The 24665-nt window shown below is 44.2% G+C and overlaps 2 protein-coding genes across 2 annotated transcripts in view; both read left to right on the top strand.

Moving 5' to 3' along the window:
* Positions 1 to 4113, top strand: part of SMIM10L3 (small integral membrane protein 10 like 3) — a 34322-nt gene extending 30209 nt beyond the window's left edge. The window contains exon 2 of the mRNA XM_086940750.1: positions 2053 to 4113. Within this exon, the coding sequence (XP_086796876.1) occupies positions 2053 to 2073 (21 nt within the window). The 3' untranslated portion in view covers positions 2074 to 4113. The remainder of the gene's footprint in view (positions 1 to 2052) is intronic.
* The window catches only part of LOC147684877 (uncharacterized), a 308164-nt gene continuing 285661 nt past the window's right edge, over positions 2163 to 24665 (top strand). The window contains exon 1 of the mRNA XM_086940749.1: positions 2163 to 3014. Within this exon, the coding sequence (XP_086796875.1) occupies positions 2163 to 3014 (852 nt within the window). The remainder of the gene's footprint in view (positions 3015 to 24665) is intronic.

Here is a 24665-nt window from a genome sequence, read left to right as displayed (position 1 = left end):
GCGAGTAAAGCAAGATTGTTTATACAACCAATTTGTTTGAGTTCAGTCTTTGAGTTTGTAAAATAAACGCTTAGGTAACACTGTCCACTGATAAAGCCTTACTGCTCACCCACAGGAGGAGGACTAGACTAATACGGTAAGTTCAAAATACCGGTACATTCTCGGAATGGCTATGCAGGACTGCGTTGGACTGCGCTGGAAGTGGGGGTCGTCTTATACGGCGAGTATAGCACAAAACCTAAAATTTTTCAGGCAAAGTAGGGGGTCGTCTTATACGCCGGGTCGTCTTATACGCCGGAAAATACGGTAGTCCATAGAGGTGGAACTTTTTTCCTTGTAGCTTTGTGCTACTTTACTTTCTGGTTTTATGCTACCAAGGGTTTTGGTTATTATTTGCATAGTTATTGCTTTTTTATGTACCGTGGGACTCCCACTCTGATGACTGAGAAAGATTCAGGCATGTGTATCTATGAAAGACTTCAATACTGGAGAACCACAAATTACAGGTAAGTAACTATTGTTCATCTGGGACACAGCCCAATTGTCTGTAAGTGCTATTACTTAAAATATACACAGATTGGGATTTAGCTCAGCCTCCTTAAACTATTGGCATATTTCGATCAACCTCTTCCATTCTTAGTGTTAACAAATTGTCAGTCACATTTTCTGTTAGCCCAGTGTTGTATTTCTCTCTCACATTATACTATTTGCAGTTTGGTGTGTTATTTTCCCTACAGTGGTTTGCTTGTTTGCATTACATTTTGCATCTTCAAAGCTTCACCCAACCAATGCATGTATTGTCAAATTCAAAACTGCTTCCACCAATACACCCACCATCAATTTCACCAGTAACCCGAACACTAGTACCACCAATACCTCAAACATCCCTGTCAATTATTTGCAAAGGTAATGCGTCTGGCCTTAATGTTATATGGAATGAAAACATGATTTTGCTTGCCTGTGTTTGTATACACTGTCACAGTAAACCCAAACATGTCGGCTGTGCCAATTCTTGGAATAGTTATCTAAACCATTTTCTGTTTGTAACTGTTTTTGTTGCCTTGCATCTGTATGTGAAATAATTCGCCTATTTTGTAAACCAACAAAGAATTAAGCTTTATGTATGTCTAAGTACTAAGCAAGAAACTTTCACAACACAATGCAATCTCAACAATTCTATTAGGTAGTATAACCTCAAATGATTTACAATAGTAGCTACCACTCTTATGTGATCCCGCAGTCTGCATCTGTACTGAAAGTTAATAGCTGGTGCAAACACTTTAGATCCAGCTACAACAGATCCCTATTCCGTCATGTCACTTTTGTCCGAGTGCATACAATCTTGATTTTGTGTGCACTTCAACCTTGTTCAGATTGAAGCCTTTTCAAGTTGTAGTTAGCTTATAGGTGCATATATTTCAAGGAGTCTTGATTTCAGTTTAGTCTCAAATCTTTATTGTTCTTATGTTCCAAAAGAAATAGTACAATTATCCATTACAGCCAGTTTTACCAGCCAGCAAGTTTCTTCTGAATAGGAACTTTCCTGAGGAGAATGTAGTGCCAAATACTTTTAATTCTGAATGCATCTAATAGGTAAATATTATCCAATTAGACCTATCTATATTACCTTTTTAAAAGTGCAGTGATTGACGATAAATCATTCTTATCCATATCACAGAAGGTATGTATAAGTTCTGACTGTTTTCAAAACAGTATAGTAGCTGTGATGTCCTCTATATTAATATGTTAGGTTGAACGCACAGTTTCCATGTGTCCTCCGAATGATAGACAGGAGGTTCAGAACTGTTTTGAAAACTGTTTCTTTGGATTAATAAGAACAATAAAGATTTGTAATTGAACTGAAATCAAGACTCCTAGAAATAATTACGCCTTCAAATTTACTGCAGCCTGAAAAGAATTTAAACTGTATAAGATTGCTGAGTGACCAAATGTATTCAAAATTTGATAAGGAAGGATTATCAGTTGCTGGGTGTATTTCTTTGAAGTCATGGAATTGTAGGTTAATTTTATGTTTCTATTCTTTTCTTTCAGGTGCATATAGAAATCCACTAATATGCCAAATCATTAGCAGCATTATATAACTAATGAATTGCCCACACTACAGTCAGTTTTATTTGTAAGTGTTCTAAATAAAACAGAAGATGGATGGAACACCCACAGCAGATATATCAATTGTGCACGTAAAGGAACATAAAGAAGACTGTATGACAAGTAAACAACAGTGTGAAATTAGTAATTCTACAAGTGACAAAAATACTTGTGGACAGAATGCGGTCTCTGAACTTCAGGGTCTGGATGTTTCCCTAACTAAGTTGGAAGTTGATTCCCCTCACAGTTTACATCAAGAACTTTGTCCATCAGAGCTTGAAAATGCTGATTTTAGGAAGAGATTGCCTTACATATTTAAGAAAAGGCCTAATTTGTTTCAAGAGGGTATAGCCAAATATTCAAAAAGACCTGGTCTGGAAGATTCCACAGCTCCTTGTTTGCCTCCTACAAATGAAACTTTCAGTGAGATATTTTGTTACCTCCATAGTTCTTCCGTGACAGACTGGCTGGAGAGTGCTTACATATCGATGACAATGCTAAGGAGGTGGTGTGAAATAAAAGATAATTTTGTACAATTTGCACATTTCTGGCTCTCTGACGTACCATATCCTCAAATGCTGAACCTGTTAGCTCTGGAAGTTGGGATTATTGAGGATGAGTTCTATTTCGCATTTCGTAAAGCATTATATTCCGGTGTATTAAAGCTGTCTGATTTGCTGGGCATCCGTTCTGCAATATTGACTGAATATCCAGAAATGCTGTCAGGCCGAAGGGGCCAGTGTCTTTTTCTAGACTATCTGACACTCATGTCTTCAGAGAACTCAATGGAATACAAGAACATGCTTTCCAATGTGAAAAACGCAACAAATGATCCTCAGATAACACAGGTGTTATTAGCAATGCGAGCGTATGCACTATCTAGTGTTTGGCATGCTGTAGTTCAGGTAAATACACAGTGCTATTGCTGAAAAGACTAAGAATGCATTTTTCTCATGATGAAAAGCGAAATTAACGTTAACAGGAATATCAATGACTGGTTAAACTTGAATGGAAATTGTGACTTAATTATCATTCTTCTCTGTGTCTCAAGTAATCAAATATTATAGGATTTCTCTGCGCATGCCCGATGAAATTAGGTTTGTATAACACAAGGGTATTTAATAATTTTATTTACAAAATTCAGCACATTTAGTTCTTTTTTTAAGGGGTACTTAGGTATTACAAGGCATTCTACAGGGGAGGCAAGTAGCAGAGATATTGTTCACCCCCACCGTCCCACTTCTGCACTGCATTATTTCTGCCTATAAAATAGAACCTTCGCATGAGCCCCTGTTTATTCTGCATAATAATGTTCCCACTTTGACTATTCCTGAACTTTTTAGTCATAATGGTTTAGGAGTATATATCGAGTTAATAGTGGACGGTTCAGAATTGTGATTTGTTAGTGCAGATATTTGAAGCGGAGCATATACCTGATAACTACTTTTGAGATGAAATGTCGTTCTGTGTAAAAGATACAAATTAGACCTTATTTTTAACTGTAATTGGAATGCCCAGCATTAATATACAGCTAATCTAAGAAAAGAGTACTGCCATGAGGGCTTTTAATATGAATGTTTAGGCCAACAGTTCACTATAATCTTATTAACATTTTACACAACATTCATTATATTGGATGAAACTGAAAAGGAATTTTATTTCTGAATTAAATGATAAGCAAGCTCTTTTCCGCACTCCGGTTTTCCCAACATTTAAGTTTTAGCCCGACATTTTATGAAAAATAAATTTGTAGGTAATCTTAACAAAATCACGTTGTTTTTCTATTTCAATTTCCATTCGTTTTTCATTATTACCATTAAGAATATTGGTACATTTTACACTTTTCATGCCAACTTACATCCTGTCATGGAGAGCGCAGTCATTGAGTAATTCCCTTCAGATCGTAAAGATATCTCATTCTCAAACATTTTTTATTCATTTTATTTTTGTTGCCATCCACCGTGTTCTTAATCTAGAATAAATATTAACATCTGTTTAAAATCCTCTCCATCTCAAAGAATTGAGTGTTTTTGTAAAAGCTATTGGGGAGATGGTTTCAGCACACCTATATAGTAGTATTATATGGTAATCTATCGCATTTCCTTTACAATTATTTAGATTTCTAAAAAATCGATATATCCTATTTTGAGGGTGCTGAATATTTGTCAGACCTATTGCGCTTTAATGCATGAATGCTCTCCAAAAATTCTAACCCATGAAGCTCTTTCTAATTCTTTCCTTAATTCAACATTTTTTAAAGAAGTTAAGATTTTCAGTATTTCACCCTTTCTTTAATTCGTTGGGGTCATCAGTTTTTGCATGCTTATTGAACTGATTATTCTTAGCTTGGTGGCTCTAAACAAAGTGTGCACTTTTCCTAAGACTAATTTGCTCTTAATTTTTACTGTATGGTGTGTTTTGTCTGAAGGAAGCACTAAATTATGGAACCATTTAAAAGTTACTGTGATATGCTATTTTTTTTAATGATCTAAATGAAAGGTAAGATTGGAAGACATTCTCTAAAAATAACAGTTAACTGAATTGCTTCAAATCAAGTGATGTTTGATCACAGGGAAAACAAGGATGTTTTGTATGCTAGACTACTCGACATATTATCTAAATTGATTGGTGTTACCCAATAGTTCTTTAAAATTATTATTTTTTTAACCTACAATATCCATATCAGTCCGAGAAGTGCACTAGGTTGAACAGTTTAAAAGAGAAACTGCAAGCAGGAAGTTCCATCAGGCTGGCATTAAAATGAACAAATTGCTTCGCCCCTTTAAGGCGCTCAAGGGACTGGAATTCTCACCATGAGCAGTGAGGCTACTGAGACCGTTGGATTTTTCCACTTATGTAGCATAGATACAAGAGTACTACTACCTTGATAAAAAAGATTTGGGCTGAAAGCAGGTTTTCTTGGTCTTATGTTATCGCTTTGTTTTTAGAAGTTTCTTGCTTTTTAAAGCAAGCTTGGATGAGTTGGAAACAGTTATTCTAATTTTTTGTGGAGGTATTTTAGTCCTTCTCCATTTATAGCCTTTGGTGACAGCATGTGTGAACATCGTGGGGAGTAGGAGGGAAGAAGCAGATAAAGAATTAGTGCCTGACTAACAGCATGAGTACTGAATGGACTACAGAAGGACACTAAGCTAAATCAATCAGTAGTTTGTCCATGCTCCACACGAAAGAAGAGGAAGTGAAGCTGGCATTCACTAGCCGATTTGGACACAACGTGGAAGGGTGAAAGTGAAGCTATTGAATGTTAAGGAATGGGCTGGCTCTAAGCCTATTATAATAAACAAGCCCTCTCGCAAGCAAGACCTAAAAAGGATGATCACAACATATGAATGTCCAGATTCTCAAAGCGAATAAGAGATGTGACCTTTCTTTGACGATGTCTGTCATACAGCAACATGTTACTATTTGCTCCTGAAGATACATTGGGGAAAAACCCTTTCCACACACATGAAATGATGAGTTCACCCTTCCACCACCTGCATGTTTGACTTGATCTCTTTTGTGCCTCTTCATTGATAATCTTAAATACTTGAAGAGTACCACCTATGTGCTTGGGATGGTGAACACTTGAAAAATCTATTCAGATTAAAACAAAAGCCTGATGGAATCCAAATCTGATTTATAAGCAGCCCGTTGCATGGAATCTAAACATTGCTGCTGTATACTAAATGAAAACATGAAGAAGCTGAGGAAACTGCAGCAAGATATGCATCTTCAATGAAAAGTTGAAATTTGACACTGTTCCCTTACGGAGTAAATAGCTTTCCATATATCATCATACTTTATACTTGCAGTTGCTGCAGTTCTGTTTTCTTGCTCCTGTGAGAAGGTTACCTGAACACCAGACATTCATTCTAGGTTTCTATTGGACAGTGCATGTACTGTCTTTTTACATTTTTTTTTTTTTAGACCTTTTGTTTTCTGATAGTGGGTTTGGAGGCCGCCTGTTGCTTACCAGCAGTTGGCTTCATTGTCACTCATTTGCTTGCTTCTTATTGGTCAGTTGCCATAGGCTTCCCTCCTCTTCATGCATTTATCCCTCCCCTGGGGCATGGATGCTTTCCTTCTCATCCCACTGCTCACTTTTAGGCACTACTTTTTCTTTTAGTTTAAGCACTTTACCAGAGTCTGTTTTTACAGTTGCTTCTTTTGTGTACTTCTCACCTCTTGGTTTTCCTTCTAACCTCACTGGTCCATGTTGCTTGCCCCCAACCGTCCTCCATGTTGCTTGCCCCCACCTGATGTTCCCTCCCTCCCTTCCTGGTCCATATTTTCCCCACCCGCTCTCCTTCTCCCTCCCTGGTTCATGTTGCATGCCCCACCCACTCTTCTCCCTCGTCTGTGTTGCTTACCCCTCACTCTCATCCATGTTGCGTGATCCTCCTTCCCCACCCCTCCCCACCTCATCCATGGTGCTTGCACCATCCTCACTTCCTCATATGTTGCTTGCCCCCACCCTCAGTCCCTTCCTCATTGGTGTTGCATGCCCCCACCCGCCCTCTTCTTCGTAGCTTGACCCCGCTTTCCTGCAATCCCTCATCCATGTCACTTGCCCCCACCTTACATTCTACCATTGTCTGTGTCATTGGTTGCCCCCCTTGTCCCCACCATAACAAAAAAAGCGCTGTGATGCGACCAGGGATGGCACTTTTTTTTTCTGCACATGCTTTGTTCGTGTTCCTTCACCTTGCCCTCAGTGTTGTCTCCTTCTTTGACGCAATACAAAAAAAATATGGCATAGAAATTTTTATTTTTTAAAATGAAGGCCACTGCTGTACAACATTGCTAACTAACTATTGACAAATCCGATAGCTCCCATCTCATAGCCCAGACTGATTTTTATCAATGCCTGTTTAATCTTGTGGCTGGATTTTTCTGTCAACATTCAAAAATTTTGATTTACACTGTATGCCTTTGAGAGTCCGGGGCGTCTTAAAAGTTTCCTGACTTGAGGTTTGTTTAATTTATATTTATCTTCAAACGCTTCCTTCTTCGATTGAACCTGGGCATCGCATGCGCTGTTCTCTGAGCATGCTGTGTTCAAGTATGGACTTGAAGCCCCGCCCATATTATTCTTTGGCTTGTGTCGGTGTCCTTTGCAAATGCTGGTTTCTGATTCAATAATAGGCTTGTTAGTCCTCCTTAGTACCGCCTTGTCTTCATTTGTAACCTCTCATGAGGACAGGCCCTTTTACTTCTGTTGTTACATAGTATGGTTATTTTAATCTTTAATGAGTTCCCACTAATCCTTTATGGGTTCCCGGAGTAGCATTCCACTTGTCAAAAAAGCACTTCAACACCTCATCAGGGTTAGCAAGCGCTATATAAATGCAAACCTTTCTACCTCTTCTACCCCTTCGCTATCCTTCTCAATCCAAATAACTGACTAAGAAATCCACCACTCAAATTACTTTAATATTTCACTATATTAAATTCGCCACCAACTCTGTATGGGTTCCAGAGAAGCGTGCTACTTGCCTAGCAAGCGCTATATAAATGCAAACCTTTTCTGATAGATACATCTGCCGTGTGGATTCCTCACCTTGTGAATATCCCCCTTGCGTCAGCAACGTTCGGAAATTTTCTTCGTAGCACGCCGTCGTGGGTGACGTCACAGGAGCACGGCATCGCGCGCGACTCCGTCTGACGTCACCGACCCCATATCAGGCCCACGCCGGCGTGATGACGTCAGTTCCCTTTTTTCCGCGTCTCCGACGCTAACGGTTTTCGGGATCTTCAGCGATACCTAGTATCTTTCTGTCTGATAATTGTCACTGTTTCTCTCTTACGACTTTGTTCTTCTCCGGAGATGTCGTCGAGGAAAACAGGCTTTAAGCCATGTAGGTCTTGTGCCCGCATGATGTCCATCACTGACCCACATAAGGATTGTTTGTGGTGTCTTGGTTCGAGTCACGACGTCAAGAACTGCGATTCCTGTTTTAAGATGAATCCAAAGGCTCTTCGAGAGCGTGAGGCTAAATTACTTTTGGCGAAAGTGAAACAGGATTCTGGACGACATTCGAGATTGACATCACGAAGATCGAAGTCGAAGCAAAGGTCTCGGTCGAAGTCGAGATCGGCGTCGAGGTCCAGAGCTGGTTCGAGGTCTGGAGAGGATTCGAGATCTAAAGCGAAGTCGATGTCCAGAGATAGATCTAAGTCGGCTTCCGGTCATGCTTCGAGCTCCTCGAGGAGAAAACATAAGAGGAGGAAGCACAGTTCGAAACATCATTCGGAGAAGGAATCCTCTGACTCGAAGAAAAGGTCTCACAAACATCGTAAGGACTTTGTCTCTCCTTCGCCTGCTTTGTCAAGAGAAGGTTCTCCGACTCCGGAGCCGGAGCCTGACCCGGAGCCGGTATCCTCGGAGCATGAAGTGGAGGAGGAGGTAACTCCACAAGAACCTGCTTCAGCGGAGACTCCTGTGAACCCAGAAGGTCAGGTTGAGGATGTGTCGGGGCGGCCTCCAGTGCAACATCCGGTAGGTCCGTACCCTTCTTTTCCTGGTCCTGGACAGGATCCCTCGCATTTTCTCAATGCGATGTTTGGAGTTTATTCTAGGGCAATGTACCCCACTGGAGCGCCTGGTGGCCCCATGGGTCCATTATCGTACAATCTGGGTATTCCTCAGTCGTACGCCCCAGCTCCATTTATGCCTTTCATGCCGGCGCCTCTTTCACTATGGCTCGGTACGGCTCCACCGAGGTCTTCGACTCCGCATGCGGCTTCGCCGACTCCGGATCGACCTCGCAGTCGAGATTGAGGTACCACGCCTGTTCATGACTCTCGTCCTCCTGCTCCGGTTCCTCGATCGACGTCGGAACCGGCTCCGTCGGAGTCGTTACCGGATCCGTCGACTTCGATTCGTATGGAGTGGTCGAGGCGAAGAGCTCAGCGTCTACTCGAACAAAAGGATGATGAAAGTTCTGATGTGGAAGAGGGCGAGCTGCCGTATCATGATGATGATTTCAACGAGCTTCGGGATGCTAGTGGTCTGGAACTCTCTCCCGAGTGGGGTCTTCCTTCGACTTCTGATGCACCATCAAGGGACGTGGCACCCTATCACGTAGTTATTAGGAAGGCTGCTGACCTTCTTGGCTTAAAGCTGCCTACAGTGGAGTACAAGCCCAACATCCTCACTGAGGTCTTGCATTCTCCCTCTTCGATTGTGGAGCCTACTCTGCCATTTACTGATGCCTTGACGGAGCCAATTAAGGAGATTTGGAAGAGGCCGTTGTCTGCTCCTGCAGTTTCAAGGGTTATTGCAAGGCGTTATAGGGTGGCTCCTGATGACCCTGCATTTCTTTCTACGCATCCGTCTCCGGAAAGTCTTGTGGTTCAGGCGGCCTGCTCTAATAGGGCTGCAGGCTCTTTCCCTCAAGTGCCAGCTGACAAGGAGTCTAAGAAAATAGATCAGTCTGCAAAGAAGACTTTCTCTTCTGGGAGTATGGCTCTTAAGTCATCGAATGCTACTTGCCTTTTAGGTAGATATGTGCACGCGCTAATGGACTCAGTGAAGCAATTGACATCAAAACTTCCTGAGGAGGATAAGAAAAACTTTAATGAAGTGGTCTCTGACACTCAGGCTGCGGCCCGCATGGTCATTCAAAGCGGCATGGACACTGTTGATTCAGTTGCTAGAATTATGGGCTCATCCATTGCGACCAGGAGAGCCGCATGGTTAAAGTCTTCTGATTTCTCTGCGGATGTGCAGTCTACATTGCTGGACTTACCCTTTGAAGGAACTGGCCTTTTTGGCAAGAAGGCTGATGTGGCCTTGGAAAGGTTTAAGGACAGCCGTGCCACGGCAAGATCTTTGGGTCTGCAGATGAGAGGGTCGACGACTAGAAAATTCAAGGGATTTGGAAAATCTTCTTTTCGTCCCTTCAAGCAGGGCCAACAACAACAGCAGCAGCAGAACCCTCTATATAGGTCCTATAGAGGTAGACAGAGGGGTCGTGGACGTGGACGTCAAGTCTCCTCTTCCTCCACTTCCTCCAACAATGCCCAGCCCCCACCCCCCTCTGCAAAGCAGCCCTAGATCCTCCATTCTGGATCATGTAGGGCCAGTAGGGGGTCGGCTTACTCACTTTCTACGAGATTGGGAATCGGTTACATCAGATCTTTGGGTTCTCAATCTCGTAGAGAATGGGTATGCACTGCCTTTTCAGGAGTTCCCTCCCAATTACCCTCCTTGCCAAGGTTATTGTTCGGAGGACCACCTGCTTCGCCTGCAGGAGGAAGTCCTGGCACTGTTTCGAAAGGGTGCAATAGAGGTGGTTCCAGAGCAGGAGAGGGGTCAAGGGTGCTACTCCCGGTATTTCTTGATTCCCAAGAAGGATGGCAGGCTCCGGCCAATCCTGGATCTCAGGATTTTGAACCTCTATCTCAAACAGGAGAAGTTCAAAATGCTCACCCTTGCTCAGGTTCTTCTGGCGCTGATGGAAGAAGACTGGATGGTGTCGATCGACTTGCAGGATGCATATTTTCACATCCCAATCCTGAAGTCGCACAGGAAGTATCTCCGTTTTACGGTGCGATCGCAGCACTACCAGTTTGCGGTCCTCCCGTTTGGACTTACTACTGCGCCTCGAGTTTTCACCAAGGTGATGGCAGTGGTGGCTGCGCATCTCAGAAGGTCGGGGATTCCTGTATTTCCTTATCTAGACGACTGGCTGATCAAAGCAGAGTCGCCGGAGATGGTGCTCCATCATCTGCAGGAGACAACTCAGTTGTTACACAGGTTGGGTTTTTCGATAAACGTACCCAAGTCTCACCTGGTGCCCTCCCAGCGCAACCTGTTCATAGGTGCGGTACTGGACACTTCTGTATGTCGTGCATTCCCTCCACCTCAAAGGATTCACGACATTCAGGAAATGATTCCTTTATTCTACAATGGAGCGGTTGTTCCAGTCCTGAAGGTCCTTCGCCTGCTCGGTCTGATGGCTTCTTGCATTCTGTTGGTCAGTCATGCACGCTGGCACATGAGGGCGCTCCAGTGGTGCCTCCGCAGGTAGTGGTATCAGCACAACGGACATCTCAGGGAGTCAGTGAAGATCTCCAGGGAAGCTGCAGCGGATCTGTCTTGGTGGGGCGTGGAAGGCAATCTGTCGCAAGGAAAGCCTTTTCAACTGCCTCCATCAGTGGCCACAGTGATAACGGATGCATCCACTCTCGGGTGGGGTGCTCATCTGGGAGACCTGGAGGTCAAAGGTCTTTGGACTCCGGAAGAAAGGTTGTTTCACATCAACCTTCTGGAATTGAGGGCGATACGTTTGGCACTCAAGGCCTTCCTCCCTTCCCTTCGCGGTCGTTCGGTTCAGGTCCTAACGGACAACACGACTGCGATGTGGTACATCAACAAGCAGGGAGGAGTGGGGTCGCAGTGTCTCTGCAGAGAGGCTCTGCGTCTCTGGTCCTGGGTTCAGGACCATCAGATTTGTCTGGTGGCAAATCATCTGGCCGGAGTTCTGAACGTGCGTGCAGACAGTCTCAGTCGGCATTTCTCTGCCGACCACGAGTGGAGGCTTCACCCGGAGGTTGTTCACAACATCTTTCAGATGTGGGGGACTCCTCGGGTGGATCTATTTGCCACTCGCGAGAATGCTCACTGCCTTTCATTCTGCAGTCTCCAGTATCCGATGCAAGGAGCATTGGGGGACGCGTTTCAGTTGGGTTGGGGAGATCAACTCCTTTACGCGTTTCCCCCCATACCCTTGATTCCTCGTGTTCTGAGGAAGATTCGTCAAGACCGGGCCCAAGTCATATTGGTTGCTCCGGATTGGCCAAGAAGGGTGTGGTATTCGGACCTACTCCGCCTCTCCTCTCACCCGCCGCTCCGTCTCCCTCACAGGGCAGACCTCCTCTCTCAGATGGAGGGGCAGGTTCTACACCCCCACCTCCAGACATTACACCTTCATGCCTGGAGATTGAACGGGGCAACTTGAGTTCTTTTTCTCTCCCTCACGAGGTGGTGGATGTCATTCTCTCTGCCAGGCGTGACACCACTAAGTCCATTTACTCCTATAGGTGGTCAAAATTTGTTTCTTGGTGCAGGGAGAGGGATATTGACCCTTTGAAGGCTCATTTGTCTAATATTTTACAATTTGCCCTTTATCTGGCACAACAAGGTTTGGCTGTGGCCACGGTCAAGGGTTATCTTTCGGCCTTATCGGCGTTTCTTTGTTTGCCGGATCAGCCTTCTCTCTTTAAATCTCCGGTGGGTTTGAGATTCTTGAGGGGTCTCATGAATATGTTTCCCCCTACCCCTTTTATTGTTCCTCATTGGGATTTGAATCTTGTGCTGACCTTTTTAATGGGTTCTCCCTTCGAACCCTTGCACAAGTGTCCATTGAGGCTTCTCTCTTTTAAAACTATCTTCCTCGTTGCAATCACCTCGGCAAGGAGGGTAAGTGAGCTTCAAGCTCTAAGTTCCAAACCCCCATTCCTGACCATTCATGCTGAAAGGATGGTTCTTAGGACCAGGGCTGCTTTTCTGCCTAAGGTGGTGACTCCTTTCCATCTTGGGCAGTCCATTACCCTTCCTACCTTCTATCCTCCCCCTCACCCGTCTAAGGAGGAAGAGAGACTGCATCGCCTGGACCCTAAGAGGGCGGTGTCTTTCTATCTGGACAGGACTAAGGACTTCCGGATGGACGACCAGCTGTTTGTTGGCTTTGCTGGCTGCAAGAAGGGCAGAGCGGTGCACAAGCGCACTCTTTCCAGATGGATAATCCTGTGCATCAAGATCTGCTACTCCCTTGCGGGTAAGGACCCTCCTGAGGGTATTAGAGCTCATTCAACTAGAGCAAAGTCTGCAACATCTGCTTTGTCTAGAGGTGTACCTGTTGAGGATATTTGCAGGGCCGCGACTTGGGCCTCCCTCCACACTTTCGCGAAGCATTACTGCTTGGATACCGAGGTGAGGAGGGATGGCCACTTCGCGCGCTGTGTCCTCCAAGACTTCCTGGTGTAGCAGAGTGGACACCCTCCTCCGGGAGTGGGGACTGCTGTGGGAATCTATTCACAAGTTGAGGAATCCACACGGCAGATGTATCTATCAGAAGAACAAGTTACTTACCTTCGGTAACGCTTTTTCTGGTAGATACTATATCTGCCTGTGGATTCCTCACTGACCCACCCGCCTCCCCGTTGTCCACTCTGCTATACCTGGTCTTCCTGTATATATGGTTTATGCATTTGTATTGATTTAGTTCTATATGTACTGTGTACATTGTATATTTGCATGTTTGCTATCGTTGGTCCGTCCGTGTGCCTCGAAGGCACGGAAAAAAGGGCGGAACTGACGTCATCACGCCGGCGTGGGCCTGATATGGGGTCGGTGACGTCAGACGGAGTCGCGCGCGATGCCGTGCTCCTGTGACGTCGCCCACGACGGCGTGCTACGAAGAAAATTTCCGAACGTTGCTGACGCAAGGGGGATATTCACAAGGTGAGGCATCCACAGGCAGATATAGTATCTACCAGAAAAAGCGTTACCGAAGGTAAGTAACTTGTTCTTTCCCCCTCTTCTATCCCTCCACTATTCTTTTCAATCCAAACAACTTACTAACCTATCCACCACTCCAATTACTTTCATATTTTCTCTATACTTATTCACCACTAATCGTTTATGGGTTCCGTAGTAGCGTGCTACTCACTGAAAAAGCGCTTCAACTCCTAGTCAGGGGTAGTAAGCGCTATATAAATGCAATTACAGTACAGTACCGTTTCTGGTACTACAGGCACAACAGGCTTTCCTGCAACATTCAGCGTGCCATGCGCACTTTCACTTTCAAAGCAGCTCGGGACATTCGTGGCCACTTTGCGATAAAATAGGTCTCACATTTATGAGAGTTTGAGCTTTGGGCATTAAAAATGACAATAGTTTCAGAAATGCCAGACCTATTGCATTGCAAATATGTTTTTGTGAAAGTACCCCATACGGCGCTTTCGTTTTAATGTCGGCCACACCCCTTTCTTTAGATGAGCCGCGTCTAAAGAAAGGTGTGCAGCTGTAATTAAAGTGAGACCACAACATCTGGCACTTGAAAAAAACGCGCCCGTTTGTCAACTTGACAAACGGATGCTTTTTTGTAAAATCACCCAATACGGCGCTTTCACTTTATTGGTGACTACACACCTTTCTTTAGACACTGCTCATCTAAAGAAAGGGTTGTGCCAAAATTAAAGTAAAATTGTGGCATGGGGTGCTTTTCCAAAAACTGCATTTGCAATGCAATAGGTCTTGCATTTGTGAGAGTTTAGGTTATTCTCATTTACAATGCCAATAGCTCAAACTCTCTTAAATGCGAGACCTATTGCAATGCAAATGTTTGTTTTGTCAAGTCCCCAAGGAAATTGCCACAGGAAAATGCTGTAAATGACCCATCTTTGCTAATATTTAGAATGCTTCAGAGATAGCCATTCGCTGGAGGAATTTGATTTTTGCAGACAAATCTCCAAAACAACAAACCAGGACATGCAAGCAGTACACCATGAGAAGAAGGTAGGAAGCTGTCTTGAAGGGCCAGTAATGCAGCAAGATCGAGGAATGGGCTGGAGTGGCCAGCGAAGGGGCTCCTTTTACCTTAGATCAGCACCATATCTGTATGCGCTTCCATAGAAGTAGATCGAGGTATGGGGGAAAAAAGCCCAACATTACTGCTCTAAGTTGATGGTTTTGAGGTCAATGAAAGGAACAACTACAACTTGTACACCTTTGGAAACTGGAATGCTGTTATGGCTGGGTTTTCTGTTTAGATGGGATCAGCCCCCAGGGGCCCCTATGACCCAGCCAAAACGTACTCACCTTCCCTCCTCAGATCGTATTCACAATGGATAGATTTACAGATATATATACAGGTCGCACCTAAGGATGGGGCATGATAATATACATATATAGGAATTTTCTACAATATCTTATTCACATCAGTTGGTCTCGCGGCCACCCTGACCCAGACCGGTCTACCCTAGGGCAGATATTGCGCACAATCCGGTGCGACTACACATGGGCCTGCAGAACCCTATGCTCCCGTTTCCAAACGCTCAACAATCCTGTCGAACTCCACGTCAGTATCCCCCCTGGCGCTCTCACTTATCCAAGCCACAATCCTGTGGGTATCAGCACTGGTAGTCCTCCCCAGTGTTCTCACTAACGCCGCATATCAACGACGACCACATTCCTATGAACAATTATCAGGATAATATCTCAGTTACCTACTCGGAATAAAACTATAATAATAACTTTAAACACGGTTCCAAATTGTATGGTGTACTTTCTGTTCTTGGCATCAAAGGTCCACTCACTCCCTCTTTGTTCGATCACTATTTACCTGATCGGGATTACACATCCGTTCACATAAACAACTTTCGACTGAAAGATGCATTTACCGAGATTGAACAGGAACACAAGGCACACGATAATTCCATAAGAATTAGGGTATTTATTAACAATAGACACAAATCACATTACTATGCAACATAACTTCTGCAAGGAAAAGGTAAAGATTAGAGCTGGTCGGACGTCACCTGATTAATATGAAGTTTGGACTCAGCAGTCATCTAGGTTCCCTTCTCGTCTCTGTGTCCTGGCTCGCCTCGCAGTCACCCTCAGCCGTCACAAGTACACGTCTGCACCGCTAGGCTCAACCTCGTCTGCTTCCCCTCAGGACCTCGGAACCTTGCTGATTATTAGCTACCGTCTCTCTCTCTCTCTCTCTGTATTAGTGCGCTCCGCGCTGCTTCTCGTTCAGTCTATCTCAGAGAGTTTCGGTCTTAAATCTTTCTCCGACTTCAAAGATGGCGACGTGTCCACCATGAACATGAATAATGGCAGAGATGCTAACGGCTAGATGCCGCCTACGGACTAACTCACAAACTGACTAACACCTTCGCTAATATCAAAGCCCGTTCCTTCATGGAAAGTTACGGCCAGTAACCTGCCGCCCACCAAATTCTTGTACCTCCCCGTACCAAGGACACTTTCCCAGCCGGCCGGCCTGAAGTTGTGTCTTCGGAGTGGAGAAAAATACATTCCTTCGATAAGGGTCAGCCTGAACCGGTTCTCTCCAAGCGAACAACAGCTTGAAACTAAAACATTACTCTTCACCTAGAAAGCCTTCTCGAGCTACTGGGCAGAAAGCAAAATGGAGTCTGTCTCGTTTAAGGCCTACGGAGCCCATAATATGCATAGCTCCATGAAAAGTAGCCTAGCATGTTAGCAAATGAGCAAATCATGACTAATACTTATATATCTATCCCCTATCTTAAGTTCATAAGCCTTACTCTAAGGAAAATGGTACGAAAATGCCCTAATATATGTAAGACAGGGTCCCTGTCTATCGGCCTACTCCCTATGCTATGGGGGTGATAGGCTGGAGTCACTCTCCATCATTCTCCTTCTCCAAAGAGCTAGCAAGAAGACAGCCATAACATTACACCCCTTGACTCCAGTCTATTAACCACAAACTAAATGGAGCTAACGTCAGTAGACGAATAATATGAAACAAAATTAACTGATCTACGACCCTTACTAAGTCTAAAGAATTGCAACAAGGAAGGGATACACTGAATAAAGCAACAAATAGCTATTAGGATACAAATAGCAACAATAACCCCCCCTAAAATCTGTCGTAGGGAATGCATGTCAGGGAGCCAATTAAAAAGCCAGTCAAAGAAACCCTGATCTATATGTTGTCTAATTTCTGCAGTCAAGTCGTGGAGTTTGTCAATATGGGATTGGATAGCTTTAGAATGGTCAGACAAATTAAAACAGCATAGACCTTCAAAATCGGAACAATCATGACCATGTTTCAACAATAAGTAATCGATAGCCGCACGGTTTTGCAAAATAGCTCTACGTTCACCTTGGGAATCTAATAATAAGTCTGATAAAACAGTAGACGTTTGGTTAATTGACTTTACCATCCAGCAGGCCATTTTGCCGATTGTTTTGGCATTATAAACGGCCAATGCTGGCACACCAATAATAGAAAAAGCTAAACCAAGATATTCTGATCGGGAATAGAGATGAACAGAGGAATCACAATCTTCATGTAATGACATTGAATCTCGGACCATACGGGAATGTGAAGAAGGATGTGAGGAAAACATTAGCAAACTCAATCTAGTGATGGCACATGGACCACCAGAAATATTCGCAGGAATATAGGGCCAAGATGAATTCCCACAAGAAAAGAGCCATCCAGCAGGCAATAACATTGGACGATAATGGCTAGTGGCTACCACTAAACGTTTACAGGTCATATTATTCTTAACTGAAAGACATGAATCCGGAAGTCTCCTTGAACATAACAAGCGTTGATGAAATGAAAAGGTAGTAGCGGCTTGGAGCTTCAGCCGCAGGCACTCGGTAATAGCTTTAGGGTTGCAGGTCATCATGAAACAAAGATCTCCAGGGGTAATATTAAAAGTAGTAATTCAGGAATTAACAGAGACATCAAGGTCTGGAATAAGAGTACATGAGGGGCAGAATTCATGTGCTGCAAAGTCACCCAGAATAACATTAGGTCGGGCATTAGAAAAATTAAAAATATGGTGGAGTGTCTCAGTGGATGCAGGGACAGCTACCAGACAGGTCGCTAAAATGTCAGTAACGCTCTTCATTGGGGTAAGACAGAAATGCGGAGAGTTCGTCACCCGCTTCGCGAGTGTGATCCAAAAATTCGAAGACGTCTGCCACGCAGACCGCGGGGCTCTTATTATCCCATCAACCGGCGTCGATGGATCCTCTCCTCTCCCGGCGTAGCAAGCCAAAAGGAGTCCAGCGCCGACACATCCTGCAGCAGCAATCCAAAGAATGATCTGGAAGAATACAAACACAGGCCTTAATCATTCTCGTAAATAACATTTATCAGCTGGGACAGCTTCCCAGCCATCTTTCCCTGGCTTCATCACCAAAACGGTGTTGTCATGACCGGTCGCAATAATATCAGCCTGTTCAGGAGGATTTTTAGGCGATTGCACCCATATTTTAGCTCCAGGAAGATCAGACGATCCGAAGCCTTTTTGTCCTCGCACAGTTAGCAACGTTGGGGCAGAGCCTTTTTTGATCTCACCACTGAAGACAGGCATAATCAGTAACTGAGCAACACGGTCAGACTTTTTGATAAACAAATCCGTCTCACTGCTATTAAGCAGGAGAACCTTAATCTCTCCCTGATAATCACTGTCAATCACTCCTCCGAGTACTTGTACACCTTTCAGGGCCAGGCCAGATCTAGGGGCAATTAATCCAAAACTACCGGCAGGTATAGAGACTCCAATGCCAGTTTCAACAATGATTCGATCTTTTCCTGGAAAATGTGCATCATTTAATGCATGCAGGTCTAGGCCTGCGGAACCTGGGGTTGCTCTACATGGAGCCAAAGCACCGGGGGTAATTTCCCAATATATTATAGTGTGTGACATAGAATTAGGTTTTGCATCAACATGTGGAGGAAACAAACGCATCAAAGGAGATTCAGCATGTAACAAAAGACGATTGTTTAAAATCAACAAAGCTTGAAGTAGAACATCTCTCCACTGGCTGTAACGGTCATCAGTCAACTTGCGCAACTGTTCTTTCAACAAGCCATTCATTCTCTCAATCAGTCCTGAAGCTTGTGGATAATATGGAATATGAAACACCCAATCAATGTTATTTTCCGTACAGAATTCCTGCACCAATCTTCCACGAAAGTGGGATGCGTTATCTGATTGAATTTGGAATGGGACACCATAGTAGAGAATAATCAGCTCCAGGGTTTTAATCGTATTCACTTGGGTAGCATTCTTACAAGGGAAAGCGACCAAAAGGCCACTATAAGTATCAACCACTGTGCAAATATATTGACAATTTCTGCTCATAGGGAGCGGACCAATGTAATCAATCTGCCAAATTTGGGCGGGCAATTTACCTCGATGTAAGTGACCTCGAACAATCTGAGGCACCTCTTTTTTCCTAGAATGCTGGCAAATGGGACAATGTAGAATGACATCTTTGATCAAAGAAAAGGGAATATGAATTCCTCTATCGGCAGCCCACCTGCTAGTGGCTTTCTCTCCAAAATGTCCTGCTTTCTGATGGGCCCACTTCGCCAATCCCGCCAAATCAGAATCTTGCATGTCAACCACTGCCTCAGAAATTTTAGACTGTTCATCTGCAATATTATGAAAAAATGTGTCAAGGGAGTCAATTGGAGTATGAGCATCCACGTGAAAGATTGTTACAGTACTCTGCGGGAGCAATTCCCAAATTTCTTGCCATAGTTCTTTCCCCCATAATTCTTTGGAATGCAATTCCCACTTATGAGAATGCCATGTTGGTAACCATACCGCCAGTCCATTCGCAGTGGACCAGGAATCAGTGAAAATATGACATGTGCCTGGTAGCTCCTGTTTCAAAACTTGATAAACTGCATAGAGTTCAGCATATTGACTACTCTTACCGTCTCCAGTTGTGCATAACAATTTCTTTGTAACCGGGTTAAAAGAGACAGCTTTCCAATGTCTTTTGTCACCAATGAACTTCGCAGAACCATCCGTAAACCACACATGTTTTCTATCCTCCGCGGACAGATCATCAAATGATTTACCCCACTGCACGGGAGACTCCTGCACCACGGGAACCGAACATTCACTTTCCACCTCATTGGAGGGCGCCTGCGCCACTCGCTCGTGTAAAACTGCCACGCCTTTCGGACCCACACGTGCCCTGTCCTGAATGTACCATTTCCATTTAATCACACTAGCCTCCTGAGCATGTCCAATTCGATGGGACTTTGGTGAACTCAAAACCCACTGCATAATGGGAATTTCAGGTCTCAAAATCACAGCATGGCCTAGGGTCAATTGCTCGGTATCCACCAGAGCCCAATAACAAGCAAGCAACTGTTTCTCAAAAGGTGAGTAGCGCTCACCAGCTTCTGGTAACTTTTTGGTCCAAAAACCCAATGGCACTTTTTGTCTGCCCTGCTTTTGCCACAAACTCCAATTAGCATACAAGCCTTCCACGGACACATTCAAATCCACATCACCTTCATTCACGGGCCATAAATCCAAAGCATACTGAATAGCTTCTTTAGCCAAATTAAAAGCAGTCTGTTGGGGCTCACCCCATTCAAACGCATTCTTTTTACGAGTGACTCGATACAGTGGAGCTAAAATTTGACTCAAATGGGGAATATGCTGACGCCAAAATCCAAACAAACCAATAAAACATTGAGCCTCTTTCCTGTTTCTGGGAACAGCAAAATCAAGTATTTTTCGTTTAACCTGTGGAATCACCTCTCTGTGACCCTCATGCCAATTGATTCCTAAAAATTTCACAGCTTGGGATGGGGTTTGTAATTTGTCAGGATTAATTTCCCAACCTTTCGCTCGCAAACAGTCAATGATCTGATCTAAATGGGACTGCACCTGATCTTGCGTTTCACCTTGGATCAAAATGTCGTCAATATAATGACAAACCTGAACTTGTGGATTCGTGGGTACTTCAGACAAATGTTCAGCCACCAGCCGGTGACAGATCGTAGGACTATGTACATAGCCTTGAGGAAGACTCCGGAACGTCATTTGACGTCCATTCCAAGTAAAACTGAATTGTTCCTGACATTCGGGGGCAATCGGAATTGAAAAGAATGCATTAGCAATATCAATGGAAGCATACCATGTACCTGGATGTTTTTGAATTCTCTCAATCAGTGTGACAATGTCAGGCACTGCAACAGTCAATTTGGGCGTATTTTTATTCAATTCTCGATAATCAACAGTCATGCGCCAAGAGTTGTCACTTTTGCGCACGGGCCAAACGGGATTATTCCAAGCAGATGTGACCGGAGTAATGACTCCTGCATCAACCAAATCCTGAATCGTAGCGGTAATTTCATCATGACCACCTGGGATGCGATATTGCTTTTGAGAAATTACTTTTGTTGCCAAAGGTATTTTAATAGGTGGCATGCATAAACGGCCAACCCGTACGGGTCTGGTCGAAATGTACTGTCGTATACCAAATTGATAGTATCCATCATCCAAATGCAAAGTCATACCTTTCAAAATGTCAATTCCAATGATGTATTCCAAAAGTGGCACAACTAACACAGAGTATTCTCTACGAGGGATTCTACCAATTTTAATTTCGAGTGCAGTCTGAACCGCGGGTGTTTCTTTACCACCCAGACCAGTAATCGTAAAGGACTGTCCATGAAACTTTCTCGATTTACCATGAATTAGAGTGGCCTCCGCCCCAGTATCAACTAACGCTCGGGCCCTTTGGATATTACGATGTTTCCAAAAAATCTCAATATCTACATAGGGTCTGTAATCTCTGTGGGCCCACTTGCGTACCGGAGCTTGACCTATTTCCTAGTCATTTTTCCCGCGTTCTGTCAACCAAGATAAATCAGGGTAAATGCTTTCGGCTTTCTTTGGTATTAGAATGTCTTGTTCATATCCGTCTCCAGTACGAAACGGATTAGTGTCATGTTCAAAAAGATGTGAATTACGGTCAGAGAGTCTGTTACGACCCTCCCTCCTTCGTACGTCAGGGGAATAACTCCTTGCATCTCGTCGGCTGTCGGAAACACGATCATCACTTCCTCTTTCACGATCATCCTCTCTCCCCCTTCCATCATTACGACGAGGGGATCCATCACGTTCATAGCGCCGATCACCACGGCGATCAGAATTCACACATCGTCTCTCATCACCACTGTCATCCGAACCACGATCATACTCATTCTTTCGCACACGACGGGCACCCTCCTTTCGATCCAGACCACGCTTACGAAACATATCCCATAAGCGATTATTAGGTTCACCATCAATGTCTTCCTTTTTGACACCATCAGCAATGAGAGCAAGGAACATGTCACGTCTAGAGAATTTGTAATCACCACCAGTACGACCCTCAGGCCGAGATTGTCTTTCAGGTTTAAACCATTCACCCAGCTCACCAAGCTGACGAACAGATTCAAGCACAACAGACAAAGGGTTGCCAGTTTGGTTAATCAACAATGTCATCATGACCTGCTTGTAAGCAACAGGAGCAGAACGTATAATGCGATTACGCACAGAAGATGTTAAAAGACCATCCAAAAGTTTATCAGCAGTACTAAGAAAGATAGCCGTTTTCATGACCTCCTCTTTTAAACGTTGCGACGCATCGCGCAGAGTGTACCACGGTTTCTCATCAGTAGGCCAATCAGATTCTGTTGGATATTTATGATTACAGCCATCGGACGCAAGCTGGAGCAAAGAGATTTGACCAGCACCATTATAATTCCGAAAATGATCCTGAATCGTAGAATCAGAACTCAAAGAGCAAAATCGTAAGCAATCAACAGCATCGAGCATAATACCGGCAGCGCCAAGCTCATAAAGACGCACCATCCAGGTAAGCAAGGCCTCACCAGGCCGTTGTCGAAATCGTTGCAGAATGTCACTAACCTCCTGCTGAGTAAAATCTTCAATACAATCAAGAGCTATACCACCCGGATTACCAGGGGCCTGTTGTAATTTCCGTCGAAAAATCGGGTGAGCAGAAACTGCGGGAAGAGCTTCCGAGGAAGCCTGCATCTTAGATTTAACAGCACAATCAGGGCAAGCTACGTCATCCACACGGGAAGAACGAGCACGGTCACAATCGGGAGTTGAATCAATGCATGAAGCAGATTTACAATCACGTCCGGAGCGAGAAGATTCGCGCTTGTCACCCTCCTCTGCCGAGGAGTCAGAAGTATGAGAATCCCAGATATTACCGTCCCACTCATCGGGGTTCCAATCCATTCCAGCTTTCGCTACAACCATACGCACTTTGCGTGTAGATACACGACCACGACGATGTTTATACTTATATCGTGCAATACGGACCGCAGCTCTTTCAGCAATGGTCTGATATGTCTCAAGTTTGTCGGCAAGCAATTTATTTTGACAACGCAACAGAGTATGTGCATTTTGTAATTCAATACACTGTCCTTCCATATCTTTAAACTGCTTCTGTAGCTGAACAAACTTCTCATGCAATATTCTGTTACGCATTAAGAACAATCCACCCTCTGCGTCCTAAAATAGGAAGCTCATCACCCTTCACTACTGGCGCTTTCTGCAGGCACGATATCACATCGGCAGGCTCCGCCTGCTCCAAACATGAAGACCAATTTTCACTCAAACCAGTAGAATCAGCCCACTCACGTGCCAAGGCCTCGTAAGGGGTACATTCCCAGCCGGGAATCTGAATCGGTAATTTGAAAACCGACGATGATTTTTTCGCAAACATAATGATACACAAAAAAGTATATACACAATTATAAACAAAATTTTATACGTACAAGCCGAGCGCAAACCAACAAGATTAAAACAACACAATGCACACAGGCTTCGTAAACAGTTCGTGACGCCAGATGTTATGGCTGGGTTTTCTGTTTAGATGGGATCAGCCCCCAGGGGCCCCTATGACCCAGCCAAAACGTACTCACCTTCCCTCCTCAGATCGTATTCACAATGGATAGATTTACAGATATATATACAGGTCGCACCTAAGGATGGGGCATGATAATATACATATATAGGAATTTTCTACAATATCTTATTCACATCAGTTGGTCTCGCGGCCACCCTGACCGGTCTACCCTAGGGCAGATATTGCGCACAATCCGGTGCGACTACACATGGGCCTGCAGAACCCTATGCTCCCGTTTCCAAACGCTCAACAATCCTGTCGAACTCCACGTCAGTATCCCCCCTGGCGCTCTCACTTATCCAAGCCACAATCCTGTGGGTATCAGCACTGGTAGTCCTCCCCAGTGTTCTCACTAACGCCGCATATCAACGACGACCACATTCCTATGAACAATTATCAGGATAATATCTCAGTTACCTACTCGGAATAAAACTATAATAATAACTTTAAACACGGTTCCAAATTGTATGGTGTACTTTCTGTTCTTGGCATCAAAGGTCCACTCACTCCCTCTTTGTTCGATCACTATTTACCTGATCGGGATTACACATCCGTTCACATAAACAACTTTCGACTGAAAGATGCATTTACCGAGATTGAACAGGAACACAAGGCACACGATAATTCCATAAGAATTAGGGTATTTATTAACAATAGACACAAATCACATTACTATGCAACATAACTTCTGCAAGGAAAAGGTAAAGATTAGAGCTGGTCGGACGTCACCTGATTAATATGAAGTTTGGACTCGGCAGTCATCTAGGTTCCCTTCTCGTCTCTGTGTCCTGGCTCGCCTCGCAGTCACCCTCAGCCGTCACAAGTACACGTCTGCACCGCTAGGCTCAACCTCGTCTGCTTCCCCTCAGGACCTCGGAACCTTGCTGATTATTAGCTACCGTCTCTCTCTCTCTCTCTCTGTATTAGTGCGCTCCGCGCTGCTTCTCGTTCAGTCTATCTCAGAGAGTTTCGGTCTTAAATCTTTCTCCGACTTCAAAGATGGCGACGTGTCCACCATGAACATGAATAATGGCAGAGATGCTAACGGCTAGATGCCGCCTACGGACTAACT

This window comes from Lissotriton vulgaris, chromosome 10, assembly GCF_964263255.1.
Source record: "Lissotriton vulgaris chromosome 10, aLisVul1.2, whole genome shotgun sequence".
In the NCBI taxonomy this organism is placed as follows: domain Eukaryota; kingdom Metazoa; phylum Chordata; class Amphibia; order Caudata; family Salamandridae; genus Lissotriton; species Lissotriton vulgaris.
The sequence above is the reverse complement of the archived record's forward strand: the minus strand, read 5'-3'. Positions and strand labels throughout refer to the sequence as shown.